Source organism: Zootoca vivipara, chromosome 3, assembly GCF_965207765.1.
Source record: "Zootoca vivipara chromosome 3, rZooViv2.hap1.1, whole genome shotgun sequence".
NCBI classification, from domain to species: domain Eukaryota; kingdom Metazoa; phylum Chordata; class Lepidosauria; order Squamata; family Lacertidae; genus Zootoca; species Zootoca vivipara.
The window spans coordinates 24,412,432-24,436,612 of NC_142586.1; the positions used below are offsets into that span (position 1 = coordinate 24,412,432).

General features: G+C 43.6%; 1 protein-coding gene across 5 annotated transcripts; it reads left to right on the forward strand.

Annotated features, from left to right (window-relative positions):
* The first annotated feature begins 829 nt into the window (after positions 1–829).
* Positions 830–17,517, forward strand: COLEC11 (collectin subfamily member 11). 5 transcript variants are annotated; one of them, XM_035109903.3, is made up of 7 exons: positions 830–1,098; positions 3,941–4,090; positions 8,856–8,927; positions 14,432–14,503; positions 15,724–15,777; positions 16,659–16,754; positions 16,895–17,517. In XM_035109903.3, exons 2-7 carry the CDS (start codon positions 3,961–3,963, stop codon positions 17,284–17,286), a joined length of 816 nt encoding a protein of 271 aa, XP_034965794.3. In that variant the 5' UTR covers positions 830–1,098; positions 3,941–3,960; the 3' UTR covers positions 17,287–17,517. The 5 variants fall into 5 exon arrangements, with proteins under 5 accessions (XP_034965794.3, XP_034965792.3, XP_060128453.2 ...); XM_035109901.3 differs by having other exon boundaries at positions 887–1,098; positions 16,877–17,438; XM_060272470.2 differs by lacking the exon at positions 830–1,098 and adding an exon at positions 3,637–3,811 and having other exon boundaries at positions 3,999–4,090; positions 16,877–17,438.
* The last annotated feature ends 6,664 nt before the right edge of the window (positions 17,518–24,181 follow it).

A 24,181-nucleotide genomic window follows, 5' to 3' on the forward strand; every position in this document is an offset into this window, starting at 1 on the left:
CCGTCCTGAGCCTTCCAAAATTCAGGAAAACAAGGCACATTCATGGCACCATATTGGTTCCAGGGCCTGTACCCAATACATATGACTGGTAACATCATGGCAGCACTCTTCTCCACTGTGTTGGAGGAAGGGACTGATTAGGACAGTGGCTTTCGTCTCGCGAGGTGAAAAGGCTCTGACTGGCCTTGGAAAATGCAGCTATAAGTGGTGTGTTTGGGTCTGGCACAGAACTAACAGCTATTCCCACAGGAAATGCCTTCTCTTAGCAGCCCAGACAAGCTTCAGTGGTGATATGATTATTGAACTTCATTAGGTTTTGTCCTTGCTACTGCCTTGTCTTAGCTGCTGCTGGGAGAAGGCAGTCTGAATACAGTTACAATGTGCTGCAAGCAACATGGGAAACGGCAACTGCCAAGTCTCTGTGGCCAGGCAGAAGTGGTGCTGGTCAAGAGCTGCAGATGAAGTCCAGCCTTCCCCACAATTCAGTTATCTCCAGTTTCTATACTATAGGGCCCTTTTAACACCCCTACCTATGGTCTGAAGTGGTACAGTCCATAATTCCACTACCTCGCTGTGTTTAATGTGTAGAATGTCTCTAAGCCAAGTGCCAAGATTCGATGAGAACCATGCCCACAATGCATTTCTAAATATCCCATCTGAAAACTAAAGGGAGACAGCAGAAGCTTTGCTCTAGCTGGATCCTGTTTACATTACTGCAACTGGCCAGACCTAAACGGTTAACCAAGGATTTCTCTTCATGGGAAGGAGGGTTGTGAACGGAGAGGCATTCTGCATTCCCCCAAAAAAGTGCATTGCCAAAAGAAGCAGCTTACATCATGGGTCGCTGTAGCGTTCCCACACATTTTGCTCCTAATTACTGTCCTGCTGGACAGCTGAGCTGTTTCAAACAGGAAGCTGTTTATAGATAACGCTCGCAACTGTTGGGTCTGATTTGCTGGATGTCGAAGAGCAGGAGACGAGTTTGCTTCAAATTAAAAACTACCAGGCTTTTGTAAATAGTAGCAATGAGGTTCATCGGTGCAGTGTCCCTCCAGGCAGAGGTTGTGCTACGGTGCCTGTTTTCTCAGCAACTGTAAGGTAGGTGATGCTTCAAGCCTGAGATAAGCAGATACACTTGCTCAACGCAGAACTGTCAAGCTTTCCCTTTTCTCACTATTCAGCATAAGGGAATTTCCCTTAAAAAAAAAAAGGGAGAGCTTGACAGCTATCAGTGGAGTGGGTAGTAAACTTAAGGCTGGATTAACAGTGGTGTAGCGTTCATTTTCTTCTTCTTTAATGGAAGCTAAGCTAAAGAGAAAGCATGTTATGTTCAGTAGAGGAGTATAGTTTCTGGCTTTAGTTTTTAACAGTTCTTGAAAAGCACGCAAGCTGCAGTGTATTTTTACAGATGGTGTAGTAGTCACTTGAATATTTACTGCAGTCTGTAGAGAGTGTAAAGTAAGCTAAAAGGTGGAGTTTGTGTTGAGGGGTAGCAGACCAAAAGTGAGCTGTCTTTCTTCACAGCAGCTAAATAATAAATCTAAGGGGGAAATAGCAGAGAAATGCTAAGCAAAACCTTTCCCAACTCGTAATATGCAAAAGGATGCAAAGCATTTCCCAACTTGTAATATGCAAAAGGATGGCAGCTCTGTTAATACTGTTTGATTTCCTTTGTTTCTTTTTTCTTTTTAAAAAAGAGTAAGGCATATTGAATATGCTCGGCTTAATTTTTTGCCTGCCACGCTGCTTTTAAAGACAGCTAAGTCTTGCCAGGAAAAAAAGGTGGCAGTAATTAAATGGTATTGGCCAGCATCTTAGAGGAAGGTGTGGTGTGATCTGCATGGGTGCAAAAAACATTGGAAACTTTGGGAATCGGTGAGATTTTGTAATAGATTGGAGAGAGGGAGAGATGGAAACAGCAGCAAGGAGAGGGAAAATGCTCTTTCCCATTGGTGGATTCTGGTGGGTTCCCTTCCTGACCTGGCCTCTACACACCCTCTTCCAGGCAGTACTTAATTAAAAAGTGACAGGCTTCAAGCCTGCCTATAAAATTATAGCCTCTGTCTGGGAAATGATTCCAAGAGTGGTTGCTGGCTGTGAATAACTATTTGGGACTGAGTGAGGAATTCTCACAGCCATCCTGCTCCTTTTCCAGAATGGAGCCCAATGCTTGAAAGGAGCTCTGGAGACGGTTCTAAGAAGCCCTGACTTGAATTAAACTCTGCTTCTGAGAAATAATTATGGAAGAAGAAGAAGAAGAAAAAAAGGGGGGGGGAATGAAGGGCCTAGTAGAAAAAAAAAAACAAGATAAAAAAGAGTACAAGAGGAGGGAAGCTGGGTGAGTAGGTTTGGTGGTGGTGTCAAGTCAAAGGATAATAGAAAAGAATAATGGCCGCGGCGGGGGGAGTTAGTTGTGGAGAATTGAAAAGTGGAAGGAGAGGAGCACAAATGGATGTGGGAACAGGGAAAAAGATAATTAAAGATCCCTTAAATGGTCTCTGAGGTGTGTGTGAGAGATGCCTCAATGGCACTGCAAGTATTTCTGAGGTGCCCAAGTCTCCTCAGACTAATCTCCCAGTTCTGGGCACTGTCTAGTAGCCATTGCTTGATGGGAGCTACCTGGACTAGGAAGACTATACAGTAAAGGAAAGGACTCAGGGCTCTGTTCCTAGCAATCTTCTCCTCATCTCACATTTGCAGAAAGCAAGCAAGGGAACTAACAGACCTGGGGGAAGAAATGAAGTTGGTATTAATCCAACCCCCCCCCCCCAGCCTGGTGACGGGAGTTGTGGTTCAATAACATCTGTTGACAGGCTGAAGAACAATGGTTAAAGCAATGTAGGAGGTTTAGTAGGAGGCAGAGTTTAGTCCCGAGGCCTGTTTCAGTGTCAGGGTTCAGACCTTAAAGCAAGTTTTTCAAGAAACTGCCACAGTAGTGAGTAACTGCACTGAGCCCTCTACAGATCTAGGATTAGGGAGCTGGGCCTCTCTAGAAGAGATCGCAGTCCTCAGGAATATCCACGACCTAAATGCACACCAGGTTTGACAGGAGGCAGAATAGATTAGAGAGTTCCAGTCCTTTCCCCCAAACCCTACTCCATCTTCATTCCCTGCCATTAGTGATGCCAGTGCCTCTTTTATCTCATAGAATTCAGTGGAGGCCACCTAGAACCAAGTCAGCCCCAATCCATTTTCCCATGCTAATCCAGGAGGAAATTGCCATTTGTTCTTCTTCTTGAGCTTGCAAACAACAGTGGAAAACAAAACAATTTGAGGCAGTTTTTTCATTAGGTTCATCTCACCCAATGCGTTTGTACTTGGGATCTGTTCCTAAGCGGCTTTCATTTCCCTCAGTTGAACTCTCACAGCGGTTTTGAAAATGCAATTCGGGCCTCCCTAAGGGAACCGTGAGCTTGACCTCTCCCACCATATGCATTGATTGGGCTCGGAGACTGGCTGTCAGCCTTTCCCTCCCAACCAGTGCAGTATAGGACTCTGTGGCTGCCTGTTGTGTTGTCTGTAGTGTGCTAGTCCCCCTCTCTCTTCGCCCTCCTTCCCTGGGGAACCTTAAAACCTCTTCAGCCTTGCGTTTCCATTTCTTTTGATCTGTTAGTCTGAACTTTTTTTTCCTGGGCTGAGGACAAGAGTGAGCTTTGGCTTGGCAAAGGCCCCTTTTCTCAGTTGCACTTGGGAGGTTTTGAATATTTCTTTGCTTTGCAAAGACTCTCTGATGAAGTCTGAGAACCCCCGATATAGCTTTTCTGCACATGACTTCCTGTGGAACTCTACTCTATATACCGCATAACACAAGGTACATGATAAGCTGCTTACATGCTGCAAAGGTAGGAGGCACTGGACTGTAGAAGACTGCAAACACCGCCTGGAACTACTGGAAGTCTTTGGAATTCCTTTTAACTGTTTATTCATTCTTTCCTTTTAGGAGTAAGGGACAAGCTCATTATGAAGAGTGATCTGGTTTTCTTTGTCTCTGTAATTAGCCTTGCCTTCCTGTCTCTGCCAAGATCTGGATATGCTCAGCATATTGCAGAAGAATCCTGCTCTGTTCAGATTCTGGTTCCAGGCCTAAAAGGTAACGGGCGTATCTATTTTCATGACCAGCGAAGTTCCCCTGATCCCACCCAGTCATATTTTTTTGTTTGCTGAGGTTGCTTTCGGGATTGTTAGGTGTTTTCCGTTGGCTAAAGGGAAAATGGGTTGTACCTCACATAGTTGGCAAGAATGCGTTTGCTAGGAGTCTCACAAACTTGATCAGGAGAGTGTTAAACTGAATCCTGAAAGTGGGAGATAATATTTTAGAGGACAGGGGACACACCAAGTACTGGGGATGATAACTTCATTGGTGTACAGGAAACTGGGTTAGTAGTACAGGAACTTGCTAATGGGCAGGAAAAACCAATAAGGAAGCAGCTGGAGGAAATGATTTATGGTTTTAGTTGTCTTTATACTAATGCACAGAACATGGGGAATAAAAAAGTTGAACTTGAGCTCAGAAGGTGGTAGACTCTCCTTCACTGGAGGTTTTTTTAATTAAAAAAAACCCTAGATCGTTATCTGTCAGGGATTCTTTAAGCTGTTATTCCTGCATTGTATGGGGTTGGATTAGATGACCCTGGGGGTCACTTTCGACAACAATTCTGTGATTCTATGAAATTACATGTGCATACTCGTTTTTCTAAGGCTTCGCCTCTGTAGGGGAAGGAGCTTTTAGTCTTATGGTAGGGAGCTAAAGAAATCAACCTGGGAGTTTTTAATGGTGATGGTGATTAAACATCACTGCACACCCACACCCTTAGTTCTCTGTCTAACCAGGGCTGAGAAAGCTGTAGCCCTCGAGATGTTGCTGGACGCCAACTCCCATCATCACCAACCAGCGTGACCACTGGTCAGGAACGATGGGAATTGTAGTCCAGCAGCATCTGGCTTCAGGCATCCCATGCCTGCTATAACCTGCCTGATACTGGTACCGTTGTCATACTTTTTACTCATCCCACAATCCTAGTACCTGTCAAAATTCAAGCACTCCCCCCTCAAGGATTGTAATGAGAAAAGTGTTGCGAAATTTGGAAGATTTCCCGATGGCAGAATTTCAAGGGGACCTGCACAAAGGTATGCTTCCCTATTTCCATATAGGCTGGCATGTAGCCTGTTTTGGAATTCTGCCTACTGGTGCTAAATCCAATTTATAGTTGCATTTCCAGATCACTTGTTAAGAATGCTGTAGAATTTTCTTTTAGGCCTGCATTATATAGTGATCACTTAGATCACTGCTGATCAGCTGATGCGTTCTTTAATTCCACCAGATCCTGGACTGCATCCCTGGTGATTTAGAGTTGCCCACCAAATAGGAAAAATAAATAAATAGATGCCTCCTACATGGCTGTTTCAGTGTATTTAACAATGGCCTGATATGTAGGTGAAGCTACATGGAAACAAGCACCATCTTCTAAAGTTTGTGCACTGAGCTGCTGTTAAAGACATAGCTTCAGTCACCTGTAGGGGACAAAATGACAATTTATGATGATGGTGCAACGCAAGGAATGAGAGTCTCTCTGAAGCATCCTTTTGGATCAACAGTTGTAGTGCTTGCGGAACATGTTTTTCAGAGAAACTACTTGGTGTGTCTCTTGACTTCATTCTCCCTAGGGTTAGTTAGTCTGGCCTACCAGCCCTGGGTCGCTTTTGCCCCCCTTTTAACATTTCCAAAACATTTTCTGGGAACTGTCGTGCCTGAACATTCTGCCTCTGACCTTAAGGCCACTACACTTAAAAAAGAGGGAAAGTAAACAAAGGGCCAGTTGGAATACACTGGAATTATTTAAGAAATGCGATGCCAGATCCCATGGTTTAAGCATTATAGCTGAGTGCTTTGTTACCCAGCCAGATGGGTGGGGTTAAAATAAAAAAAAAATATTATTATTTATTATTACCACTACTACAGTACTACAAGAAGTAAACACACCTAACTAGCGTTGTAGCAGTTGTTAAATATTCATGCTTTGGTATTTTAGCAAATGAAAGAAATTTACATTTTGGTTGCTTAATGTCTTCACATTTCATTTTCAAAGTATAAGGACGTCATTTTTTCGCATTGCTATTCTCGCCAATTGCCACCTAGTTTAATTTGTTGTCCCAGTGTACTTAAGCACTAGTGCCTTCTCATGCATACGATAAAACAAATCTAAGCCAATAAAAATGCAGCGCACAAAAAAGCAGCTTGCATCTACGGTGTGTGTACCCCTCGGGCATATATGCGCCGTAAGCTTACATTGCTGTTATGCCATCATTACAGATTTGCCACAAAGGATCTTTGGAACTGCAGTTTGAAGCAGAGTTTTGCTCGAGTTACCGTACCCCTTACAGATCTACAGTTCAAGAGGGAAGGATTATTCAACTAAATTTAAGCCAGTAGTATACAGTTATGCCACGTGTACAGTACGCCTGCAGAAACAGGCCCTAGTTAATGTGTAGCATGTGCTTGTTGGCCTCATGGCACATGCATTATATAGGTATGGAGAAAGGCCCCTAAAGCACGATGCAGTGGAAGACAAATGTATTTTGCAGTGAAGACGGGGAAAGGTAGAGCGGAGTATAATGGGGCTGCTCCTTCTGCAGGAGGAAAAGGTGGCAATGTTCTGTCCCTGCCTACTGTGCGTAAACTGGGCTGGGGTATGAGTCACTCTTGTGAAGGAATAATGGTATGTACTGAAAGTGTGTGTGTGTGTGTGTGTGTGTGTGTGTGTGTGTGTGAGAGAGAGAGAGAGAGAGAGAGAGAGAGAGAGAGAGAGAGACCTTGCCCTTCTGCCTTTATATTCCAGAATGCCATTGCCCAAGCCAAAATGCTGATTTCTACACCTTGGGGATGAAACTATCCAAATGCAATGTCTGAATTTAGTAGGATGCTTTTATTCAAACAGGCAGCACAGCACTTTAGAGAAAACGGAGAGCAGCGTTAAATTGGGACTGGTTGTCTCTTAACTAGATTTAATACAGTGCATATTTATAGAAAGGAATAGTCTATTCCGCAGAGCACAGACTAGGTAGATGGGGGCATTAATCTTGATCTACTGATGCCTTCTTTGACCTTGGAAGAGCATCTAAACTACTCTATGTTAGTAGTAGCATCACCACTGGATAAAACTATGAAACCACACAGAGTATGAACAGCTAGCTTACGTTTCGGGGGAAAGCCCTTCTATATATTGTCACACAAATGCTAAAAATGATGGTTGTTAGCATGCACAGGTCTGACTGTTTAATGAATTCCAACAATCTCATATTCATCAAATGATCAGAAAACACTATCTGTCTATTTCTGCCTGAGAAAGAAAGGGAGATGGGTCCCGAATCTGCTCATGGTTCCACATATCCTACCTAATTAGAAGCTATAATCATAATAGTGAAGGAGATTGATGAAGAAATTCAGTGAAGCACAAAATGGCCTGCGAAGGCCACAGCTAATATAAAATCTCTAAAAAGCCATCAGTGCCTGATCTAAACTGTCAGGGGGGTAGCTGGCTAGCTTAGAGGAGTGCTAATGAGATTTGGAGCCTTTCATCTGTTGGCTGAAATCCAGCTCATGCCCTCAGCTTCTCTGCAGCCTTGAGTCTTAGTACTTTGGAGCAATCGTATTTCTTTTTCTGGAGGATGTCGGTGAGGTGCCTTTGACACTACAGCAAAGATTTTAAAAAGTACCCACTTCACATCCGGAATGGCCCTGTGGCAGAGGCTGAATTCACACAAAGGCAAAAGGTGTCAGGTAACTAAGAAGCGGCTTAGTCATGCTGGCCACATGACCCGGAAGCTGTACGCTGGCTCCCTCGGCCAGTAAAGCAAGATGAGCGCCGCAACCCCAGAGTCGTCCGCAACTGGACCTAATGGTCAGGGGTCCCTTTACACCTTACCTAACCTTATTGGAGCTGTGGCTAAGGGCATGGCTAGTTTTCCTAAGGGCATGTACTGTATATACCGCAGTACATTATCCACATTTTCCTTCACAAGGAGGGCTATTGATCAATGAAAACATTTGAGAATCTCCCAGAGTTTCCACTGCTACATTTTCTAGTAACCTATGGTGCCATTTAAATGTTGCATTTGTCTAATGGTCAGTGCTTTATATTAGTGTGTTTGTGTGTGTCCGAATGTCTTATCATGTATTGTTGCTGTTGTTTTTAAGTTGAAAATAGAATGGAAACCATGACTTAATGCAGAGGCTCTGTCCGAAGTTTACTAATTGCATCCCCATTGCATGGCTAACATGTACTGTATCTGAATGTTCTGTGACCATGCTGTTCTTGTTTTCTGAAACTGAACTTTCTGCATCTTTTTTTTCTATCCTCTTTCGCCGTTCTCAAGACCTCATTAGGTTCTGACAAAGCCAGTTCTTTTCCTCTTGCCTTTGTACTCTCTCCCTTTACACCTTTGTCCTTTTCCCATTGACCAGGCTTGAGTGTAATTACCTTAGGGAAGAGGCCTACTCTTTGTTATATCTTTTAAACTTTTATCTGGAAAATCCCTCTCTGAAAACTTAAAAAATGGTGGAGTTCAAAAGCCGAGGTTGCTGAGCAAACACAACCAACCAGACCCTTGACACCAGGTTCTTCTTCTTATATTTAGACATACATGCACACACTGACACTCAAATGTCATTCAGTTATGCTCAGAGTGGGCCCTTTGGTACCAATTGCAAAATTATTTCAGTGGATCTGCACTGAGTTTGAATGCCGCCCGCTCCTATTACTACTTGTAATTTTCACTACAAATCAAGAGGCTTGTTCATATTGAGAATTCAAGCATGTTGCTGTTGTTATTGTATCTCCTTTTTAACTGCAAAACAGGGGATGCTGGAGAAAAGGGGGAGAAAGGTGCCCCGGGCCGCCCAGGACGAGTTGGACCTCCAGGAGAAAAAGGTCAGTATTTTTTTTAAAGAGGGAGGTGATGGAGGTTACTCTTCATGAAACTGTTTATTTCCTAGTGCTGAGTAGAGGGTAATCATGTATATCAGGCTTTCTGGCAGTATTGTTGGTTCCAGTGTTCTCAAAAGAGAAGAAAAGGCTCATAGCAGAGCCAGGAACCTAACATTTCTTCTGCCTTAAGTTTTCCAGGCATCATAATTCCATCTTCTGTGATGCAATCAAAACCATGGGAATTCCTGCCCAGTCTTCCACCACTAGAGGGAGTGCTGCTAGATAAAGCTGCTTATACCTGTAGAAGCTATAAAATATGTGGAAATGATGCAGCTTTCCCTTGGAGCAAATATTTCTCTGTTTGATTACGATTTCCATCTACATTTTCCCTGGAGCATATGGGAATTATGGCTGTTCATCATGAATCCTAAATATTTGTCACGAGAGCTTGTTCAGAGATGGTCTGAATACCAGTCGTGGAGAACAAACCACCTGCTCAGTGGCGTAGCTTGGCGGGGAGTCACAGGGGAGGTTGCCCCGGGCGCAAAATTGATAAGAGGCGAAAAATTTCAACACCCAGTGCTGCCTCGATACAGCTGCCCACTGCTGTCACTAGGCTCCATTGAAAACTGCTTCTCCATGCGAACCAGGAAGCGATCTCTCCAGAATGACTCTTTTCTTATTTCTGCGGCTGCAATCTCCTGGGCGACACGGATGCCGTTAGGCAGTTGAATACGTATGCACACTCCTTCTTGTTTCCCTCCCTCCGCATGGCCCTGCGTGCTGGCAACCCATGCTATGCCACTGCCCTGCTTGTTGGGTTCCTGGATGCACCTGGCTTGCCACTGTTGGAATCAGGATACTGGGCTAGGTCAAAAGTGGGAAACCTCTGGTCCACAGACCAATTTGGCCTGGCAGGCTGTTGCTTAAAAAACACACCCCACCTGATGTCAGCTGAGTGACATGAGTGGTCCCTATAGGTGTGGTGGGAGATAGTGACCAAGCACAATTGAACTTCCAGTGGATCTGTGTGCCATCAGCTGATTGAGCAGGTACTTCAATTCTGCTTTTTGCAGAGTTCTGGCGTGAGAGAGGGTTCTCAAAACCAAGATCCAGCAGGACCCTGCTTTCTTGTAATACCAGACTTAGCTAAGGAAAGGTATTTTTCACATTCAGGAAGCAGCCAGTGTATTGCCGGGGGGAGGGGGGCAGTAATGTCTGGAGCATGGGGAGGGGTGTGTGAAAGTAATTCCTTGGCCGATCTGGCAATGTTTTATGTTTATAATGATGCTTTGGGACTTAGAATCATTTCTGTAATTCCATTTGTGCCAGGCCTGTAAGTTCTAAAATACTTAGGCTCTTTGTGAGTATTATTAAAAAGACATAAGAGGCTATTTTCATGGTAAAAAAATCTTATGAGAGAACAATTGCACACCAGAAACCAATTTATCTGACCCCTTTTATTTGACCTTTCTTCTGGATTTAGAGCACTGGGAGCTCTTTGAGAGACCTGGAAGGAGTAGTTAGAAAATAAATACAAAAACTAAATGTGGCATTTGGCTTTAGAGAAGGTATAAAGTTTCTGCCCCCACAAACAAACATACACACACTCAAGCTCACCATAACAACGGCAAATAGCTTTGCAAGAAATGAAAGAAATAGTTAAGAACCTCTGAATACCAGTTAACGTTATACTTGTCAATTTTGTTGCATTATGATTTTTTTTTTTTAAGAATGCACATACAATGATTGTTCCATTTTTAAAAAGAAATTGGATAAAACAGTAAATAGCAATCTTAAAAAAACAGGGCATCTGATTTCATCACCATCAATAATAATTATATTGATTATTATTATTCTTTATTTTTAATTGCAAATTTAACAACTACTGTTGGGTACTACTCCTAAGAAGAGTGAAGGTTGCTTCTGCATAGAGTTCCAATGTAGAGAATGTTAGGTGACCCTCTGACAGGTCTAAGGATAGGGGAATCTTCCTGCCTTCCTTCTTTTGAATTTCCATTGCACACTTCAGCTTGCCAGAAGAGCTGCCTAGGCTTAAATCAATATGTGATACCTGTAATAGTTTTAAGTACTTTTATGTTGAGACCCAAAGACCTGAGTGAACCTCAAGGATCAGAAAACACAGGACTACAGAAAAACAAGTCCTATTATTAAGATCAATCACAGTTCAGAATGCATGATGCAAACTCTCAGGTTGGACACAACTCTTCTTCAGGCAAGATATTTCTATAATGGTTTTTGTTTGTTTAAAGAGGGGGATGTTTCTAAGCCAGAGGTCCATGAAGGATCATGTTAGCTGGAAGTATATTGTTCCATTGTCTAACACAGAGGTTTTCAACCTTTTTGAGTCCACAGCTCCCTTGACCAACTACATACTTTCTGCAGCACACACCCCTGTGGGGCTCAGGAGCCCAATGATTTCATCTCTTGTCTGCAGAGATAGCAGCTTCTCACTCTTTTTCAAACATCCTCCCTTCTGGTGTATTCCCTCAGCCTCCTCTCCTCTTTCATTGGGAGTCCTCTGGGCAGCTGCTGCTGCTGCCCCTGGTCTTTGAGCTGCCCCATACCTGCCCTAAAGAGAGGTGCTTCCTCACGCTGCCCCACAGGGGCCTGGGACTTGTCTGTCTATTCCCAAACAGCAAGGGCTGGCAGGCTGGGCTCCCTCCCTCACCCGCTTGCTTGCTTACTCTGAGGCCACCTCAGCCCCTGGCAACCAGCACCCCCTGACCAGCCCCAGAAGCAGCCTTTGCCTGGGGAGCTTGTAGCCAAGGCTGCTGCAACAAACAGCTGTGCAAGCCTTTGGGAGGCAGAGACACAAGAGGGCATCAGAGGAGGAAGGGAAGAGGGACAGAGGCCAGTGCTGCCCGTGGTACCCTGATCATCATTCAAGGCACCCTAAGGTCCAATGGCACACTGGTTGAAAACTACTGGTCTAATGCACTGAACCCTTTCGCACAACTCAATTTTGTATTGAATATAGTGATTATTTGGTTGCATCTGTTATAAGAGCTTCCATCTTCCTACATGAAACTCACCCTGCCATATGTACACAAGCATCCTATATAATCACTCTAATTTTTCCACGCATGGATGAGAGCTTCAAGCTGGGTTCCAAAATGTTGGCTGACGAGGCTGCTGCTTCTGTTATCTAGTCACAGAAGACTGTTGTGATTTTTTCCTGCATTCATGATGAGCATTGCAGCAGCCTCAAATATGCTGGCCAGAAGATGTCACAAAATTAGTATTGGTATCTCACAGCAGGAAACCGAGATGGTTTTTCAGTTTTAATGATAATGCTGTACAGCACTTTCTACAGCAGAGTTGTGACAAAATGAGCCTCTTAAAAATGGCTGCCTTAGCTATTTGTCATGAATAAGGAACATAAGCACAATAAGGCACAAACTGGGTACAAATATTGCTAGCAATGCTTAAGTATTTGTTCTGTGTCCTTTTCACCGTTTTTTCCAGGTTGACTCAGGGCCTGAGGTTGCAACCCTATACAGTCATACCTCAGTTTAAGTACGCTTCGGTTTGAGTACTTTCAGTTTAAGTACTCCCCGGACCTGTCTGGAAAGGATTAATCCACTTTCCATTACTTTCAATGGGAAAGTTCGCTTCAGGTTAAGTACACTTCAGGTTAAGTACAGACCTCCTGAACCAATTGTGTACTTAAACCAAGGTACCACTGTACATGCTTACTTGGCAATGAACCCCATACTTCTGAGTAGACGTGTATAGGATTGCATTATAAAACAATTCGAGACGGAGGACGGAAGCGTCCATGCACCCAGAAGCCTCTGGATTACTGTAGCAGCTACTGATCAAGTGGGGAAAAAGCCATCCAGGCTCTCAGTTTGCACGTTTTGCTTGTTCACTTACAATCTGCCACTACAGGTCTTCTCCCTGCAGCACCAGATAAGAAACAAGATGGTTGTAATGGGGGTTCATGGAATATAGCTCACTAGAATCCATGGTTGCTACAGCCTGCTGGGAGCTTCTGAGCAGGCGGAGGTTCTTCTTAGGCAACTTGTGTAAACTGGCTACCTCCATACTAGTGTGTGCTCTTCTTGGAATGGGATCTACACAAAACTATCCACCCCCCCTCCCATTCTTCTGCTCATTTTGAGTGCTATTAAACAATGTTGTTTAGTCGGGTCCGACTCTTCGTGATCTCATGGACCAGAGCATGCCAGGCACTCCTGTCTTCCACTGCCTCCTGCAGTTTTGTCAAACTCATGTTAGTAGCTTCCAGAACATTGTCCAGCCATCTCATCCTCTGTCGTCCCCTTTTCCTTGTGCCCTCCATCTTTCCCAACATCAGGGTCTTTTCCAGGGAGTCTTCTCTTCTCATGAGGTGGCCAAGCTATTGGAGCCTCAGCTTCAGGATCTGTCCTTCCAGTGAGCACTCAGGGCTGATTTCCTTCAGAATGGATAGGTTTGATCTTCTTGCAGTCCATGGGACTCTCAAGAGTCTCCTCCAGCACCATAATTCAAAAGCATCAATTCTTCGGCGATCAGCCTTCTTTATGGTCCAGCTCTCACTTCCATACATCACTACTGGGAAAACCATAGCTTTAACTATACGGACCTTTGTCGGCTAGGTTTGTTAGCTACGTTATAATATCATAATGCAAAGAAAGACAACATTGTGTCTGGTCTTTTTGTTCATCTAGTGACTCCTAGGTAGGCAGAAGACTGCATAATTCAAAAGCATCAATTCTTCAGCGACATACATTAAAGGTGCATATATACACACAAAGTGAATCTAAGCTCCTGCAACCATTTCTGTTGCATGCATAATAGAAAACCTGGGCAAATAATGAAAAAGATGACCAGATGCTGAAGTGCTGTTGACAATATTTATGTCTGATTTGTGCTGCAATGTGCATATTTAACTCTTATTCATTAGAATCTGCTAAGGCAGCCCATTTTTAAGAGGCTCGTTTTGCCACAGCTCCGTTGTAAAATGCTGTATAACGCTGCCATTAAAACTGAAAAACCTTCCTTGTTTCCTGCTGTGAGGCTCCAGATAGTTATTTCGTGGTATCTTCCTGAGGCTGCTGTGCACTCCTCATTAATAAAGTCTTTGAATGCATACAGGGAAAAGATCAGCCGTACATGCTGCTTAGCATAGGTGAAATGAAAGGGCTGTAATCTCAGACCTGTGGTTGTGAGGGCATGATCTATTCATTCCAGTGGGGCTTGAACTAATTTTAGTCTCTGGCAACTCTGACTGAGGAACTACATGATGCTTTCGGGTATGTTTTGATATATCAGGGAGGCCAAGGTATTGTTGTCTGGGCAGCCCAGGTCCCCCATACATACTGCCCAGGCTTGTGCCCCAGGGAGGTCACTTCCGTGCTGCTAACGCAGCAGTTTGATTTCACCCCTCGAGGCACACTCCATTATCTCTCAAGACTCTCTGACCTATGAGGATACATGTAAAAAATTGCATTTAATTTGTCTTTTGTTTTGCCCCCCCCCAGGAGAAACAGGGGACAAAGGACAAAAGGGGAGCATAGGGAGACATGGAAAAATTGGCTCCATTGGTTCAAAAGGTATGTTTTCTTTCAATACTTCTTAAGCGGTTATTTCTGAAAAAGTTGTTTAAATTATTCTGAGGTTCTTTCTGCAAGGAACAAGAGAAGATGATTGACCATGATTATGACAAAGCCACATGCGACGATCATGTCAAATAATAATACTGTAATAATAAATTTTTATTTGTATCCCGCCCTCCCTGGCCAAAGCAGAGCTCAGAGTGGCTAACAAGAACAACAAATAAATGAAGTTGAGTTCCCTCACACAGGTCAGCCAGGGCCATCCCTAGACCTGGGCTGGGTGGCACAAGGCGCCAGGCCATCAGGGGCGCCGAACGCTGGTGTCTGCCTCCGCGTGCCTCTGCTGTTGAGCGGCTTCAGGCAGCTCTCTGGAGGCGCGCGGGGAGCGTGAGCCTAGGACCGCCTCTGCCACGCCTCTGTCTCAGCTGTTGATCGACTTCAGGCCGCTCTCCATAGAGGCGCGGCGGCCCCAGGCTCGCGCTCCCCGCGCGCCTCCGGGGCTTCGTGTGGGGAGTGAGAGCCTGGGGCTGCCTCCTCCGCGCCTCTCAGTTTTTGAGCGGCTTCAGGCTGCTCTCCAGAAGTGCGCAGGGAGCGCGAGCCTGGGGCTGCCTCCCCCGTTCCTCTCAGCTCCCCACGCGCCCCTCCTGCCTGCCTCACTCACAGGGGGCGGCCAGAGGGATCTTGGCACATGGGCGTAGGCAGGGGGCAGGAGGGGGCAATTGCCCCCCCTAGAAGCAAAAGGCTGAGGGGCGCAGGCTTGGCAGCCCCAGGCTCCTGCTCCCGGCGCGAAGCTCCAGAGGCGCGCAGGGAGCGTAAGCGGAGGAGCGCTAAGCAGCGGGGAGCGTTAGCGGAGGAGGCAGCCACAGGCTCGCGTTCCCCGCACGCCTCTGGAACTTCGCGCCGGGAGCAGGAGCCTGGGGCCGCCTCCTCGGAAGAGCTGGACGGCGCAGGCAACGTAGCCCCGCCCACATTCCCACTGTGGCCCCTCCCCTCCCACCCCTTGCCCCCGCCCCTTGCCCCCCTAATTTTGATCCTGGGTACGCCCCTGTCTTGGCACCAAATATGGTTAAGACGGCCCTGAGGTCAGCATTGGGTAGGCTTGAAAAAACAAAAACACCCATACAACTAGTATTCTGGTGTCAGTGTATAAGATAAAGGCTATTGTTTCTACTTGAGGCTATCTGCTGAGAAGCTTAACTTTATTTCCCCTTTCTTAGGAGAAAAAGGAGATAATGGGGATGCAGGCCCACCTGGTCCTAATGGAGATCCAGGTAAACCAAAAATATTAGCACGTTTTCATGTATTTACATCCAATTTAAGGTCTTAATTAATAAATGTGAAATTATGTATAGTTTGTACCAGCTTGTATAATACGGTTTTTTAAGACAGAATATTTCAGCAGCCGTAATATTAGATTAACCACTGAACTCAAGGGATATGCATACAGATGTGAATTAGCCCTTGGCAGTCCAAGTCATCTTTTTTGTACCTATTGTACTACACTCTCTCGAATTCAGCTCATGTCTATGAACCAGTCACTCCCCACCCCGGCAGAATTCCTACTACGTATGGGATAACACGGCAGAATCTTAGTTTGAACCCAGTTGTGAATAGATATGAATTTCAACAGCCATTTCTATGGTTATCTTAAAAAGTTGCAGGAAACTGTGGGCTCTGTTTGAGTGCAGCCAAGATTTTATTGGCTTACTATGGTACACGTGGTTGTTCAGGAAAAACAAATGATGGTTTGGATATAATGCTAAGAGCAGGCCTTGTGGTTTATATTGCTTGGCTGCAAAGTGGGAGCAACTGAGCACCATCTACCAGCAAGGTGTTCATCCATAGTCTGCCATGGTTTATTCCATACTACGGTTTACTGTGACGTAGAGACCACCCCCTGTGATCCCTTTGTGTTGGGAGGGACCATGTTGAACACAAACTGCCGTACTGTATATGTATGTACCAGCAGCCAGGTCTGGGGGTTCAATACCTGCAATGGAGCATTACTGGTATTCTCCAGAGGGTTGGAGTAAGAGGATAGTAAGTTAATGGATAAAAGTTGTGAAATATGCACTAGTTTGGGTGGCCAGCAAACAGTGCGAGGCGTTTTGTGCCAATGCCGAAATGTAACTTGCACACGGATTTTCTGCAGGCATTCCTTGCGAATGTGGCCAGCTACGAACAGCCATTGGTAAAATGGATAATCAAGTGACCTTGCTGACGACCGAGTTGAAGTTCATTAAAAAAGGTAAGAACGTCCAAACAGTCTCCCCTTCCTTGCATGTGGGGCAATCTTGCTTGCTTAATCACTGGTTGATTGTGCTATGCATTAAGTTGGTTTATATAGAAATGCAAGTGCTCACTTTTCAGCACTGCCCTCCCCCGCAGCTGTTGCTGGTGTGCGTGAGACAGATAATAAGACTTACTTGCTGGTGAAAGAAGAGAAGAGGTACATGGACGCCCAGCTCTACTGCCAAGGAAGGGGAGGAACGCTGAGCATGCCCAAGGATGAAAACACTAATAGCCTAATTGCTGCTTACATCAGTCAAGCTGGCCTCGGCCGAGTTTTCATTGGCATTAACGACCTCGAGAAAGAGGGCCATTTTGTTTACTCCGACCGGTCCCCAATGCAGACCTTCAACAAATGGAGCAACGGAGAGCCAAATAATGCTTATGATGAGGAGGACTGTGTAGAAATGATAGCCTCTGGGGGATGGAATGATGTCGCCTGTCATATTACAATGAATTTTGTTTGTGAATTCGACAAAGAAAATGTGTAGAAATATGATTCACCCCCACCCCACCCCACTCCCAGCTCAATTTTTGAATCAAGCTTTGTGTGCAGGTTAGGCTGTGTGTCTGCACTGTCAGGTTTTTTTTAATGTACCGGAATAAGATGGTGCAGTACACATATCCTGAACTGCTATCTGTTTATGGGGTTGTGTGTGTGTGTGTGCACGTAACACTAAGCTATGGTTGGTTTTAACCATGATTTATTTAATAAGCCACGAGTTGTCTCAGTTTCTTGTGTTTCTCCAAAGTTTGGCTTGTTTCCCAGCCACCCCTGCCTTGTGATTTGTAGCCTGATGAGCATTTGGGGTGGGGTACCAAAGCAAGCCATGCTTAAGCAAGGCTTTCACATAAAGCAAAACCATAGTTAACATAAGTCACGGTTCACAAACATATCATGTTTGTTGCCAGAAAATAAACCAGGGTTTGTTTGCTGGGTTGGGTTCACCCATTCAAACAAATTTATTTAGGCTAAACAAATCATGGTTTAGCGGTATGTGCAAATCAGCCTTTATTTGAAAGTTAGTACCTTGTTGATGAGGTACTAATCTTTCAACAGGCTTCATATTAGTCTGGACAAATATCCCAGAACACCCTCACCTCTGCCAGTGTTTCAAAGTTCTTCTATCACCAAAAAAGCAATGCGACATTTATATTTGTTTAGTTCGGGTTATGTGGCTATCCATCCTGAAAAAAATCCTCATATCTGATCTCTCTCTCTCTCTCTCTCTCTCTGTGTGTGTGTGTGTGTGTGTGTGAGAGAGAGAGAGAGAGAGAGAGAGAGAGAGAGAGAGAGAGATGCATACACATTCCAAGATCAAGCCATGGCATATGTCAAGCTTCCCATTCCATTTGTGTGTGTGTGTTCATAGCATGGGTTTTCTTCACTCATATTCAGCACAGGTTTTTTTTAAAGCCCTGTTTCATGCATTATCTTTGCAGTGCTCCCTCCCCTCTGTCATACAGGCAACCAAGTATGAAGTGGAAATTCACAGCACATGCTTCCTTTTCTTCCACAAAAAGGGAATTCCAATACAGTTTGCTTGTTTTTTAGCCATAAGGAGAGTTACCTTGTGGAAGGAATAGGGGCGTGCCCACTTCTATACCATGCAATGAGGAATGTCTCCAAGCACAACCTTTCACTGAAATGATGAGACTCATTCATTTCAACAGGGCTTGCACAGGAAATCTCCCTAACAGATTAAAGAACAGCACACCATCCTGGATAGTAGTAGGCACATCTGAACATGAAATACAGTCATACCTCGGTTTAAGTACTCTTCGGTTTGAGTACTTGCAGTTTAAGTACTCCGCGGACCTGTCTGGAATGGATTAATCCACTTTCCATTATTTTCAATGGGAAAGTTCGCTTCAGGTTAAGTACACTTCAGGTTAAGTACAGACCTCCGGAACCAATTGTGTGCTTAAAATGAGGTACCACTGTATATTAAGAATACAACACAGGAATTAATGAAGGACAAACTTCAACATTAAGATCTATAACGCAGGGTGCTGGTGTCAATCAACTCCAAGACCTACCCTAGTTACTTTTGTTGATAAAGTATTATAGTAGTATTTTTAGAAGTATATTATATTAGTATTGTACAGCTGTAAATATAATCTAGGTATTTCAAATATCAATATTTACCCTTCAGAAGGGAAGAGCAGAGTTTACAGAGACATGGTTTAAAGAAATATGGCTGTAATCCAACACAGAATTAAGCACAGTTGAACCACTTGAAATCGGTAGGCTTATACTCACGTTATGTGCGAGGTATTTAGGCAGAAAATATCCATCAAATCGTTTGTTGAGATTAATGGAGATCTACAACAAAAGTGGAAGGTATAAATGTAGATTTTAGGAAGTTATTTTTGAAGACCTATAGTCATCATTTCTATCTTTTAAAAATCCCACCCTTCTATTGCTCACAATACATCCTGTGCTGGTTCATAATCATAAAATGTAAACTTTTATCTTTTATCACTTTCTGAATCCTAATGAACTAGTTCCTTAGCTCTTCCATTAAAACAGTTGCTAAAGTGGGAATACAGCACTGAAGTAAACCAGTTCAACTCTTTAGGCAGTGTTTAATAGATTATAAATTGAGTATTGCAAAATTATTCACAGAAAACACGAATATTACATTTTCCTTGTGTACCCTTTGGCATAGAGTGGATCTGAGCATTGTGGCTTGATGGCCAGAATAATGTAGCAAAGTTAATCAAGTCCCAGCCTGTTGCAGTTTAAAGCTATCTCAGTAGCCATAATCTTACTCTGAATTACACATGAACCAGGTTGTTCCATTAAATCAGGAGTACATTTTGCACAGAACTGCATCCTAAATAGTTGCCATGATTGTGTTTAGATACTTGCTTGCATGCTATTACTGTTTTCTTAAAAAATAATAATAATTATCCAAGCAGGTCTTTGTAAGTTGTCATGCAACTCACAAAAACTTTTAAGTTATTCATATTCTGAGAGATGTTTTAAAATTCATTTACCCATCCTTCCATTTGTCACTGTAGGCACATAGCTAAATGAATGCTAAGATTTTGTGGGAGTAAGTTGACTCTACAGACTTAATGAATGTTATCCATTTAAAACAGAGGATGCAGCTGGTTGCACCTGATGTTTGGCCCTTCATGAAGTTCTATAGTTTTAATTATTATTACTGAGGCCTTAATCCCATGATAGAGTCAATCCAATTGGATTTCTTCTAGCCTGGTTGCAAATCAAGGGAGGTAGCACATGAAACAGTTGAAGTTAAAATTAAATTTGCATTTTATTTCCCAGTTCATCTGCACAAACAAATCCACCTGAAGCCAGATACAAATCCCAGCACTCAAGCAGTGGGTATTAATTCAGCTGGCTTCTCAAGATTGCTGGCGTTGGAATTAAGCTGAGAAGTTCATTAATAATGGGTGAACTACAAGACTGAGTCCAGTACACGAACAAGAAAATTGGTTCACCATCTCTATTTGACTTTAGGAACAAGATTTATGCTGTTCCTAGTTATTGGGTTAAAACAGGCATCCCCAACTTTTGGCCCTGCAGATGCTTTGGACTACAATTCCCATCATCCCTGACCATTGGTCCTGTTACCTAGGGATCATGGGAATTGTAGGCCAAAACATCTGGACGGCCACTAGTTGGGGATGCCTGGTTAAAAACTTTACAGAAGCATAGGGCAGCAGTTCACTTAACGAATCTATATTTCCAATCCTGCCTATGCATAAACAACTGCATTCTCTTATTTAATAGATATCAAAAATGTGGCTATTTGTTATGACTAGTTCACTTCTGTATTAGGCTTACATTGCTATGCTGGTAGTAGAGTGCTTTCTAAACCTGTTCCTCCTTGTTGGGATGTTGTAACTTCTGTGCAGCACAGAGCTGTTCCGGAATTCGCTAGCGGACCATTCATCACTAAGTCACTTATGATTCAAGCCCTTTCCCCTTTCTCACTGAGGTTTGTAGCATTTCAAGTAGGGGGTAAATAACCTTTCCTCATCCAGGCATTGTTGAATTTCAGTCCCATCAGTCCCAGCCAGCGGGAATGATGGGAGTTGCAGCCCCACATCATTTTGGAGAGCCACAAGTTCCCCATCCCTGCTTTAAAGCTCTCTGCTGCTTTTCTCATTAGAAATAACTTGGATACAAAAATGAATGTGGCATAAAATAGTGAATATTGGCCCATGTGATAACTTGGAATAACTGCAGTCTTATGCATAGTTGGTAATGTATTCTGCTGAAGAAAGCAGGAGTTCATTCTAAGGGGATCAGACTGTCACCCTAATCTTGCCAATGTTGATTCAATGGGATTTCTATGTAAGCAAAAAACAATAGGGTTGGGTGTATAATAGGTTTCCTGATGCTGTAACATCCCAGAGACTATGACAAAAACAGAGTGGATTATCTGTAACTTGATACTGACTTAGTTCCCAACATTTAAAGCTTGAGGGTATATGTTTTCTGTTGCGTTCTTCAATATTTATGTTTAGTCTAACGATAAGCTTCCTGGTAGCACACAAATGCAAGTACGTAACTAATTTATAGCGACTGGGTTGATAAAGGATTTTTTTTTGTAGCAATTTTGCTCTCAAAAATAAAGTACGGCAAACATTTGAAATTATTGTGTATCGTTTTGCATTTAAGGGAAATAAATAAACAAATATGGTAAATAAATTTTATCCCAACTTTTGTTTCCTTTGAGCTTAATTTCTTTTCCCTTGTTTCTACCAGTTTGCCCAAAGAGGTGGAATCCCAGCAGTTTAATTTCAACCCTAGAATTTTAAAAGAATTTAAAGGGGGGGGAACGTAATATGTTTGACTCTATGATAGGGTCTTTTTCTCCGTTAGGACGTAAATTGGTTGCAGATATACAGGTACCATGCCTTGGAACCTCAGATAAAGTTAAGCTGAAGAAATTAATGGGAGGAAGTCCTCCCTGCTTCCAGGAAGCTATCTGTGGACTCCCCCACCCTGCCAATTTGGGGTGTTTCTTTGCTCCCCCAGAAACACCCCTGTGCTGCACCCCAACCCTCCAGAGAGGCACAGTGTTCACTACTGTGCATAGGTTGACATGTCTGAAATGTGTTTGTCTAGTAGACCAGCGGTTCTCAAACTTTTTTCTCTGGGCCACGCTTTCAGAATAAACATTTGCTCGTGTAACACCAAGTTTTTAATTGATAAGAAGCATCATTGGAAAACAAAAAGAAACAACTCCTAGCAGTTGCTTGATTTATAATGTAGAGCACATCCTATGCCCTTTGCATTTACAAATATCAATTTTAATGTTATACAAAGTGTCACATATATGTTATGCTCCTTGGAACTGTTCTTCCAAAGGGATTTTTACAAGAGCTTGTCTTTGACCATAATGAAGTATTCTATTCTAATGTAGAGCACAACTACTTTGTAATATAATCATGGGACACCCAGAAAGTTTAAAATAATGCATCAATATAAGAAATCACACACACCCCCAATACAGCAGCAGCAGCAGCAGCAGCAACAACAACAACATACAACAACATACAACAACAACAACAACAACAACATACAACATACAACAACAACAACAACAACAACAACAACAACAACAACAACATTTGTATCCCACCCATCTGACTGGCCTCTTACATGCATACCTTAAGAATGTATATAAGATCAATGAGAGATGTGAACTTGATTTTGCTGGGTAATCTCATTTATATTAGGTCTCAGCTCTTCATAAACACAAAGAAGCCTTTCTTTTTCTGATCTTTCATATCTGTCAGAAAAGGTATTTGGAAAAGATATCTATCCATTTTTCTGCAAATAAATAAAAAAATATTTTGATTACTATGCTACACTACACTACACTGAAATGTTTAAACCTTTCTTCGACTGCCCCTGAATGTTTTCCACCCTCTTCTGCCACACCAGTGCAGTGTGCCATACTCTTTTGAGAACCCACTGGTCTAGACAGCTTTGATAACATCCCAACAGATAATGCACTAGTGAAAAAACGTCCCTTTAGAAGTTATATGGCAGAGGGGTTTTCTAGCATGCCTGTGCAATGCACACCACTGTACATGGTGGTGGACACGCACCAGGTCTCTGTAGCCAATTGGATCTTCCCAGCACACCAGTACTATGTGTCCCTGTGTGTTGGTAGGTAACTGCTCCCGCCCCCCTCCCCCACAGAGACTATGTTGTCACGACACATCTGTCTTATATGCTGCAAACACGCCAGCAGTGCCAGACCTGACTTAATCATCTTTGTCCAGTGTGCAGTTTAATCATCTCTGCGTTACCATGCTGCCCTCTAGTGCCGTACTGGAAACAGTTGCTTTGAGTTTGCGATTATCGCAGGTAAGGGAGCCGGAACACTGATTTGAAATGGGGTGTTAGCCTTGCGTCGCTGTTTTTAGTCATTGTAATTGGCCGCTTGGACTGGCTGCTAATGGAAATGCTGTCTCTCTGGCCAGTATATTTTGTGTGTGTGTGTGTGTGTGTGTGTGTGTGTGTGTGTGTGTGTGTGTGTGTGTGTGTTGGGGAGGAAAATACCAGTCCATTTCAAATGCAGAAACGCACACATTATTTGGAAAGCTAAATTATTCGTTCTAAGCAAGTGTCAGTTTTCGACTGACTGGATTAATAAGTGTCCTAACTGTTCTCTGCTCTCCTGCAAATGTGTACACACACATATACCCCTACCCTTTTGAACCTGCTGCAGCCCCAGATATGCGGCACAACTGGCAACAACTTCCAAAGGGAGAGGTTACCATTGCAACAGAAAAGCAGCAGGGGTTGAGGGAACAGAAAGTAAGATGGTATACTAAAACAAAACAAAACAAAACAAAACAAAACAGCAGCAGCAGCAGCAGCAGCAGCAGCACAGGCAGACACATTTATGTCTGAATCCAGAAACAGACCTGGGACTGTTATAATCCAAGTTCTAAATGGCAGGAGAAACCTTCAAGTTATGAGTTAGGGCCAGTTCATGCCTGCTGTTGTCAAGCAAGCACTTCTAGCGGCAATGTATGTATGCATTGAAACTCTTAACTTAGCAGTAGTTTCTGGTCCTCATGAACTTGCAAGGCAATGGATCATCTAGAACAGTGGTTCCCCACTGGTAGTCGTCGGACCCCAGGCGGCCCATGTAACCCACCCAGGGGATCCGTGGCACCATTCACGTAGCAAAGACTACCAAAGAGATTTTAAAAAATTCAAATTCGGCTTTTGAAAAACAGGGGGTTTGCAGTAGGCCTACTTAGCTAATTGGGAACCACTGATCTAGAGGTATGCATACCAGTCCCTCACCTCAAAACAGTATTTCTCTCCCCAACCCCAACTGATTTTGTACCTGAAACAGACCTTTCTTCACATCCTAGCCTTTG

Bases quoted from the DNA above. Each gene is read 5' to 3' on its own strand.
- COLEC11 (XM_060272470.2), top strand. From the start codon at position 3,768: ATGACTTCCTGTGGAACTCTACTCTATATACCGCATAACACAAG. The intron at 8,928-14,431 runs GTCAGTATTTTT...GCCCCCCCCCAG, and splicing joins TGGACCTCCAGGAGAAAAAG to GAGAAACAGGGGACAAAGGA. The intron at 14,504-15,723 runs GTATGTTTTCTT...CCCCTTTCTTAG, and splicing joins TGGCTCCATTGGTTCAAAAG to GAGAAAAAGGAGATAATGGG.